The sequence below is a fragment of the Pyrus communis genome, chromosome 10, assembly GCF_963583255.1.
Source record: "Pyrus communis chromosome 10, drPyrComm1.1, whole genome shotgun sequence".
NCBI classification, from domain to species: domain Eukaryota; kingdom Viridiplantae; phylum Streptophyta; class Magnoliopsida; order Rosales; family Rosaceae; genus Pyrus; species Pyrus communis.
In genome coordinates, this window is record NC_084812.1 from 2136509 (window position 1) to 2144881 (window position 8373).

Sequence of the window (8373 nt, forward strand, 5' to 3'; positions counted from 1 at the left end):
AGATTGTATCCTTGTTCGAATCAACGGAAACTCAGTTCCATCATTTTCAGTTCAGATTTGTGGTAGCGTCTCATAAATTCGCAACGGACCCTAAACCCTAGACCAACTCTTTTTTCACCAGCCCAAATTGGGTGCAACATTTTGGTTTGCTCCGAAGCGAAACACCTATAGAATTATGATCCTTCCATGGTTTTGTGCATGCATTTCATGTAGAACCAAGAACAGGGAACTAATCAATCTATAGAAGTTCGGAAACAATCGAGTTCTGAAAATACACTGTTGGCTTTAGGCAAAGCAAATTCAAGGAAAAATTTACTGGAGAACGAACACCCATACGATTAACTAACAGCACAACCAATGAGAAACAATAGCTAATAGTAGCTGTACTTGAATCTGACTAAAAGGGGCCCTGTGTTTTAACACATGACACTTTGAAAATCAAATCCCGGCAGAACGAATGAAAGCCATGTCCTAGAAGAAATATGCCACGGTATATTGAAATGCATCATCTCCCCGTCTATTCGAATGCCTCGTCATCGTCATCAGGAAGAGGTTGGGCAGCTGCTGCCGCAAGCTCAGCTTCATGCCTGCATGAAGCAATAATAACCGAGATGAGACAATTTTCAGCTTCATGCTGGATCCACGATGTTTGCATTGAAAAGTTACTGATTTCAATGTTAACATCAAAGAAGATTCAAGTTTATTAACATAGAGAAAATACTTACTGTTGTTGGGCAGCCATGTCAAATTGCACTTCTGGAGGAGCAAGGGCCGGAGACTCGACGAAATGAAGATTTGCGTCACTGAAGTAACAGCAGCAGCATCAATCTCAATTACTATTATCAATACGCTATAGCAACCAAATAAAAATGAGAATGTTTGTAATTACCCTGCAAGCTTCCTCGCCAAGTAGAGGAAGGGTTTCTCAAAGTTGTAGTTGCTCTTGGCTGATATCTCATAGTACTGCAGATTCTTCTTTCTGTGGAAGGTAACCTGCTTGGCTTTAACCTGCCTGTTCTTCACATCAACCTTGTTGCCACAGAGAACAATAGGGATGTTCTCGCACACACTGAAATCATAACGTGAGGAGTCAAATAAACCGAACCATCACCATCTAATGTAAAAATAAAACAATAAAGAAACATTAGACTTGACACAACATTAATTTAGTTAACTCACCGGCAGAGATCACGGTGCCATGTAGGAACATTCTTGTATGTCAACCTAGCAGTAACGTCAAACATGATGATTGCACACTGTCCATGAATGCTGCATAATTCAACAGAAAATTTTAGGTGAGATCATCAACTAAGCAGCAAAATGAAAGGGCAAATAACTTATATAGGTAATCACATATAAAAGAAGTCATAAGATACCGTAAAATGCTTTGGGAGCCATTAAATATACACAAAATCAGTTTTGCATCAAATGATTTTTAATGAAGAACAAAAGCAACAGGAAAATATTCACTTACTAGTAACCATCTCGAAGACCGCCAAACTTCTCTTGCCCAGCAGTGTCCCAGCAGTAAAAGCGGATCTTTCCACAATTTGTGAAGAAGTCCAGTGGATGAACCTCCACACCAATGGTGGCTGTTTGCAAAGAAAAGTAACAGAAAATGAACGTTAAGTATAAGCAAACATATCAAGGTCAAACTAATTATAACAACAAACTAACAACACGGCGCAACGGAGGGAAATGTCAGAAAAGTCTCTTACGCTCGTATTTCTTCTCGAATTCACCAGTGAGATGCCTTTTCACGAAAGTGGTTTTTCCTGCACAACTCATCACCATTCAGTTCAAATCCAAATCACCACACAGCATTATAACTTGGAGAACAGTTAAAATTGTTTCTTCTTTCCTAGGTATTGTCTCCCCAAATTAATCGGTGTTTAGCCTCGGATTTCTCTGCTCTCATCACTAGTTTTATCAAAAGAAAATTCCAGGAAAATAATCACATTTACAGATAAATAAATGTAAAATCATTTCCCTCTAAGAAGATTGTTTATTTCCATCAATATCAATTTAATTAGATAGTATCACATATCAAACCAAATATTGTGCCCTTTCAATTTACTAAATATTTGTAAATATCCGAACAATTGAATCAATGTCTTCTCAGGGAGGGAGTGTATTATAATTGTGCCAACAAAACCCTAAACGCAAAATCTTATCAAAACCCTAATTTTAAAATTGCAATAATTGTGCCAACACAGTCGACGAAAACATCAACTCAGAACATAAGACACAGAACAAGGAAACGGAAAATTACCAGTGCCTCCATCGCCGACGATGACGAGCTTGAAACTCGGATAATCAACAGTCTGTTGGTTCGGCAAAGCCTACGGGAACAAATTCAAATTCGAACCAACTCATCGATCACCAGCATAAACCCTAAGCCCTAAAAAAGCAGAAAAAGAAGAGAGAGAGAGAGAGAGAGAGTTACCATTGGGGCTTCGAGGCGGCGAGTGGCGATAGAGAGAGAGAGAGAGAGAATCTAAGAGTCGCAGCCGAGTGAGAGAGACAGACGGAGACGAAGGCGGCGATTTGAGTATGGAGGTGGGCAGGGAGCCTACTTTTATATGGCTTTGCTGACTCTGCGGCTGGCTTTAGATTGACGCTTTCATCTCCGCCGTTGGATCTCTTTGCTTCTGTTTTTCTCAATGTATGACTAGAAGAAACCATTTTTCAAAATTTATGGGTCCCACATCTGTAGGTCCAGACACCCGGCCCTACTACTCTTTTTCTTTTTTTTGAAAAACTGTATCCATTGTGGACAATTGGGGACCAACTATAACATCCATTTTTTAAAACACGTGTTTTAATTTAGATACACTTTTAGTACGCATCGGTATATATGATACTTCGTGAACAATTTTGAATCTTTGATCGTATATTTAGGTGGCGCATGACATACACCTGACGAAAATAAAACTTTTGCAACTTTACTCGTTTTAGCATAATTTGGATTACTTTAGAGCACTTCCACCGGAAGCAAAAGAGGCTGCCACCCAGTGGAAAAAACAAGCTGAGACTCAGCCAATCCACTCCAGCCGGTGGAATAGACTGGCACCCAGCCCAAGCCAGTCCACAGGTCGGCCTAAAATCGACAGAGGAAGGAGACGGCTCATTTGACGCCTTACTAACGTCATGGCTACAATCTCTCTCATCTGGAACCCCACCCCGATCCCTGGAACCCATCCCAATCCCTGGAACCCCATCAACCCCCTTCCCCTGATAAATCCATATATTCAACACCATGTCCCCCTTACAAATCATGATCCTCCTGCAACTCGGATCGTCGTCGATTGGTTGATTAACTCGGATCTTGCTGCAACTGGAATTTTTTTTCCGTTTTGTGTATTTTCGATGAATTTTTTAATATGAAGGTGTTGATTTTTGGGGGTTTACGGTGTGCGCATGTCCATGTTTAGAATATGGTAGATTCGATGATGTGGTGTACAGAGAGGAGAAAAAAAAGGAAGAAGAAGAAGAAGATGGTGTACAGAGAGAAGAAAAAACTGGGAAAAGTGGGAAGAGTAAGAAGAAGAGGAAGAAGAAGAAGACGGGAGGGGGTGTCAGATGAAGACAAAAATTAAAACACCAAATTATTATTTTATAATAAAAATTAATAATATTTTAATAAAATTAACTAGGCTATTTTTTGTTAGGGGTGGAGATGCTTTGGCCTATTACTGTTCATTAGGGTCTATTACTGTTTACTTGAGTTGATAAATGAGCTGGGTGCTGGTGCAAAGTCTTTAGGGGTGGAATTGCTCTTAGTTGATTAAGTCAGTATGCTCAATTTTTAGATTTGAATTTATTTTATAAATTAGGGTAGTTTAGAGTTTCGTAATTTTCAAAAATCATTTTTCAAAAAAATTTAAATGGCTCTGATTCCCTAAAATTTAATTATCCACAATTTTGAATTTGAGAATTCAATATAATAATAAAAATTGGAATTAATTTTTTTAGAGAATGAAATTAAAATTGTAAATCTTATTTTACCGTCTAATAATTACCATTATTTTCCACCTTATATGTGAGTTTGAATTACCCTACCTCGTACAATCTAGTACTTTAAAATATCGTAAATGAATATTATTTATGACAAGATGTAAAAAACATGCGTAAATAAGAAATTTCTCAATAAATGATAAACATATTATTTTTTATAATTTACCTTCAGTTTAATGATTTATGTGTAGAATATAAATATAGTCCAGTATTTTAGCGGATAATTGGAAATTCACATTTCCCTTAGTGATAATAATTCTTTTAAATTAATAATTTATGCGAGGGAGGAATTTTACATATATTCTAAAGGGCCCGATACATTGACCATACCGCACCGTTTCAATTAGGTGCAGAGAACTAACCGGACAATACATCTCCAGATCTCAAATCCCTTCATCGACCCACCCGCCATGGCCTCCTGGCCCGCCTCCTCCGATCGCTCTAATCAGTGAGTCCCGCCAAACTCATCGAAATTTTAATTCCATTTTTAATTATATATTTTCGTTTTGTTCATGGAAATATTGATAGGGAGGCTGCTGCTGCAATCCGAAGGAGACAACCAGGACATCAAATCAAGTTCTTGATTCCTCTTATATATGCCCCTGTTCTTCCCCTCAGTAAGTTTTTCCAATTTTCTCTTTTTTTTTTTAATTTAATTTTTGTGATTTTAATCGGTATTTCCCATCTGGGTTTTTTGCCCAACAATTTGTTTATATTTTTATGTGGATGTTTGATTTTCTCAGTTCGACTCTCATTGCGGAAGAATCCGGTTGTGCGGGACCGCTTGTTTACTGCTGTGCTGGTTGGAGCATTTGCTCATGGCTTTTATTTGGTGTATCCTTTTTTGTACTTAGTTTTTTTGGTGATTGAGAGATTATATATTGAATAGATAGATTGGTGCTATGAGAAATGACATGTTTTGATTGCTATAAGTTGCGGAATTGATGCAAATTGGTGGAAGAATTAGTAACTTAGGTTTGAAATCGGAACCCGTGGTAGATTTTCGCATTGCTGCCAAGATTTTGGATTTTTTTAGTCCATAATCTTGGCAGCCAATGCGAAAGATGTGTGTTCGAATAGGATGCTAACATTAGAGCATGTTCTGGTGGTATATGTAGGTGAAAAGGATCAGGGTAGGGGAATTGGTTTTAGAGAATTGTTCGATTTGCAAGCTAGAATTTGTATTGATGATGCGGTGATGGTTTGAGCCGACTGCACTTAGTGGGATAAGGCTTGGTGGCTGTTGTTGTTTGGAGATATCAACCGTTGAAATAGATTAGCTTCGAGCTCCGTAGATGTTGTTTTTTTTTATGCGGTAATGGTTTGGAGATATCAATCATTGAAATAGATTAGCTTCGAGCTCGGTTGATACATGACAGGCTGACTTGTTGTGGTTCCTTTTGAAATTCGAAATTCTGTCTTTGAGAAGTAATCCTTTTGTTTGTGTAAAGATAAACGCGTAAGTGTAGCATTGTGGCATAAGATACTACTTCTCACTCAAAGTGATAGGGAATCAAGAATATACTCTTGTAAATTGCTGCCAATGAATATTACATTTATCTGATTCTTTGAGCTCTTTGTATTTCACTCTCGTCATGTCTTTGTTGTTTTCTCCACATTCTGGTGTGTTTTTTTATCCTTAACAGACATATTCAGAACTGATCTGTATGATGCTGAAAGCAAGTAAATTTCAAGAGCAGGTTTGAGATTATGCAGTAGCTTATACCAACGGGAGTCGTTTTGCGGGTTCTTTCAGCTCTATGTTCCAACTGCACCAACATTTACTTTAGGCTATTTTGATACATTGTCTTAGGATAATTTCAGATTGTCTCCATCTATTATGGAGCTATACTGATAACTACATAATGCATTTCTTCTTCTTTTGGCTGGCCGGAGATACAACCACGCAATCTGTTTTCGGCATATAATTGCTAGTGAATAAATACAAACGAGTGAACTGGTTTCGTCAATTGTTATGTTTGTTATGGTTGCAGTTATATATGCTAGACGGGGCTTGGTTTTGCCAACATTGCCTGCCTGTCTTTATTTCTGCTAGCATCTGTGCAGTAGGAGAATTACTCACCTGTATCTATGATCGCAAGCCAATCGAGCAATGTCATGTATTTCGATTTTTGGTACTTAAAGATTTTGACTTCTTATGCTACAGTGTGCCTGTGCGTGATTTGCTTGGGCTACAACCAACGTGGCATCCCGGGTGCATAGAAGGTCTCCTGCGGAGTTTGGCTTCCGATACGTTACGTATGTACTTTTTGGTGAAAATATCCTGACCATGCCCTCCCAAGCCCCAAGCACTGTGTCCCTGTCACGAATCATGAGTTTCATGACCCATGGATTCGGTGCGATACTCACCGGCATATTCCTAGTTTGGATACTTTTCCAAGTTGTAGGATCCTACCAACGATCCAAATACGCGACTTCTCGTCACCTCCCTTCCCCAATATCACTAGGATTAATTATTGATCTTGAACAGTTCAACCAATGTGAACCAATTAAGTTTATTAGGACATCTCCAATGAACGATACAAAGTGCCTTGAAATCAGCATTTTATATTTTTTGTTAACCGAAAAGCTCTTTCGTGGGAGAGATGTAAAACACCCATCTTAAAGTATGTCGTCGATACTTGATCAGTTTTTGAGATTTGATCTCCCTTCAATTTGGTCAATTTTCCCAATTTACAAACCAAATTTAAAAAATCATATTATTTATAAACAACATCAATAATTACAAGCTTAATAGTCTAAATCACGCAACTAAAGCGTTAATTACATCATGGACGTCACCATCTTTCACATTTTTAGCCGCCCCTAATCCTACTTTATCAAAAAAGAAAAATAGATTATTTGGGGCAAAACATTATTCTCATCATCTCTAAATCGCCGGCTCATAGATCGGACCGGTTCCTGAAATCGGAGGCGAGTCGGTTGGCGATCGACGAGTGATACATCGCGTCATGATACGTCTCCATTTCGATCGTCTTGATCCGGAGCTGCCGCGCCTTCTCCTCCGTGAAGCAGCCAGGCGCGAACCGCGATCGCCTCTGTTTCGAGTCGGCTGCTCCGCCCTCGTCCTTGTCGTCGGAGTCCGTCTTTGCCTCCGGGTCAATGTAGTCGGGTTCGGAGGACCACCCGAAGATCGGCGTCCACCACTTAGACGGCGAGCCTTTCCCGCCTACTGAGCTGGGCCTTCGCTTTCCGGCGGCGCATGGCGCGGTTAGGATTGGACGGAAGTTGATGAGATTGGTTGACATTTTTAGAGAGAGACGTTGGATTTGGGAATTCGGATTACCAAAATTAACACTTCTGACGGTTTGGGGAGTTTGGATTCAGAATTTAAAGGGAAAGTTGGAAAACGGATAAGACAGGACGCGTGTCAATTAGAAATTACCGGTCCATGCACCGTGTGGGGTCCATCGTGCGCTTTTGATAAATGCATTTTACCGGTTATTCCGGTCTCCTTGTTTCTGCACTAAGGGTTTGGTCTCGATGATAGCGATGACTAATTTGATTAGACCTAAATACCCTCGACTTTGCGTAACCTAATTATTTGGTCCTGAGTGACCATGGGCCGCCTAGCTAAGGTTAGTTCTTGAGATTTTACCTAATTATTTATCAAATTAATTTTAACCTTGGTTTCATCTTTTTAATTCATATTGTAGCAACTTCTTTTGATTATATATTGTGTCTTGACAAGTTTAGAAAATTCGTCTAATTTAGAGATTGTTTAGTCATTCAAATGAATTAAGAAATAAACAATTCATCATTAATGCTACTTTTATATAACTACTTATTACTTTGACATGTATTGATGATAAATGGTATTCAAATCGAATGAGTTATATTTAGCAAGTCATTATGCTCCCCAATATTATACTTTAAACTAATTTAAAGTTGTGAAGACGGAGATTTGAAATTAATACATATATTAAGAAGCACATATGTTTTAACCAATGTAATTATGCCCACTTCTACTTCATGCATTCATTGTGGAATATGCATTTTTGTGCTAATATTGGTCAACCAATGCATTTTTGCAGTACTGGAAAACCACACACTAATTGACATACTTCGACCTAGAATGTTCACCTAGACACTTGAGTCAAACTGTGCTGGAGGTGATAAAACCAGCACAGCTCGATTTGAATGTTCAGGTAAATATTCTGAATCTGGGTGTGTCATTAATAACCAAATCAACTCCTTTTGATCAAATTATATACACACGTGAGTCAGAAATGAGAATATCTCCCTTGCTTCTTTGCTTGAGCAGCAATCTGGATCACACAAATAACAATTTAACTTGTTGTCCAAGTTGTCCAAATCAATAAATCATACATACAA

At 38.6% G+C, this 8373-nt stretch overlaps 3 protein-coding genes across 3 annotated transcripts; 1 reads left to right on the top strand and 2 right to left on the bottom strand.

The window, feature by feature from the left end:
* Positions 1 to 220: 220 nt before the first annotated feature.
* On the bottom strand, positions 221 to 2630 carry LOC137746881 (GTP-binding nuclear protein Ran-3). The gene is made up of 8 exons (XM_068486898.1): positions 2447 to 2630; positions 2273 to 2342; positions 1719 to 1775; positions 1475 to 1592; positions 1180 to 1269; positions 890 to 1069; positions 726 to 803; positions 221 to 587 (listed from the first exon to the last, which is right to left on the bottom strand). Exons 1-8 carry the CDS (start codon positions 2447 to 2449, stop codon positions 518 to 520), a joined length of 666 nt encoding a protein of 221 aa, XP_068342999.1. The 5' UTR covers positions 2450 to 2630; the 3' UTR covers positions 221 to 517.
* Positions 2631 to 4307: 1677 nt separating this feature from the next.
* LOC137748478 (uncharacterized) lies at positions 4308 to 5987 on the top strand. Its single transcript, XM_068488636.1, has 4 exons — positions 4308 to 4465; positions 4546 to 4634; positions 4761 to 4851; positions 5674 to 5987. Exons 1-4 carry the CDS (start codon positions 4428 to 4430, stop codon positions 5702 to 5704), a joined length of 249 nt encoding a protein of 82 aa, XP_068344737.1. The 5' UTR covers positions 4308 to 4427; the 3' UTR covers positions 5705 to 5987.
* A 933-nt stretch (positions 5988 to 6920) lies between these two features.
* LOC137746911 (uncharacterized) lies at positions 6921 to 7286 on the bottom strand. The gene has a single exon (XM_068486923.1). The coding sequence runs from the start codon at positions 7284 to 7286 to the stop codon at positions 6921 to 6923; it is 366 nt and encodes a 121-aa protein (XP_068343024.1).
* Between the last annotated feature and the right edge of the window lie 1087 nt (positions 7287 to 8373).

Excerpts from the sequence above, each read along its gene's own strand:
- LOC137746881 (XM_068486898.1), bottom strand. Across the intron at positions 1,270-1,474 it reads GGTCTTCGAGATGGTTACTA|CATTCATGGACAGTGTGCAA; the intron begins GTAAGTGAATAT and ends TGAATTATGCAG. Across the intron at positions 1,070-1,179 it reads TGGCACCGTGATCTCTGCCG|TGTGTGCGAGAACATCCCTA; the intron begins GTGAGTTAACTA and ends TTATGATTTCAG.
- LOC137748478 (XM_068488636.1), top strand. The coding sequence starts at position 4,428 with ATGGCCTCCTGGCCCGCCTCCTCCGATCGCTCTAATCA. Across the intron at positions 4,466-4,545 it reads TCCTCCGATCGCTCTAATCA|GGAGGCTGCTGCTGCAATCC; the intron begins GTGAGTCCCGCC and ends AAATATTGATAG. Across the intron at positions 4,852-5,673 it reads GCTCATGGCTTTTATTTGGT|AACTGATCTGTATGATGCTG; the intron begins GTATCCTTTTTT and ends AGACATATTCAG.
- LOC137746911 (XM_068486923.1), bottom strand. The coding sequence starts at position 7,286 with ATGTCAACCAATCTCATCAACTTCCGTCCAATCCTAACCGCGCCATGC.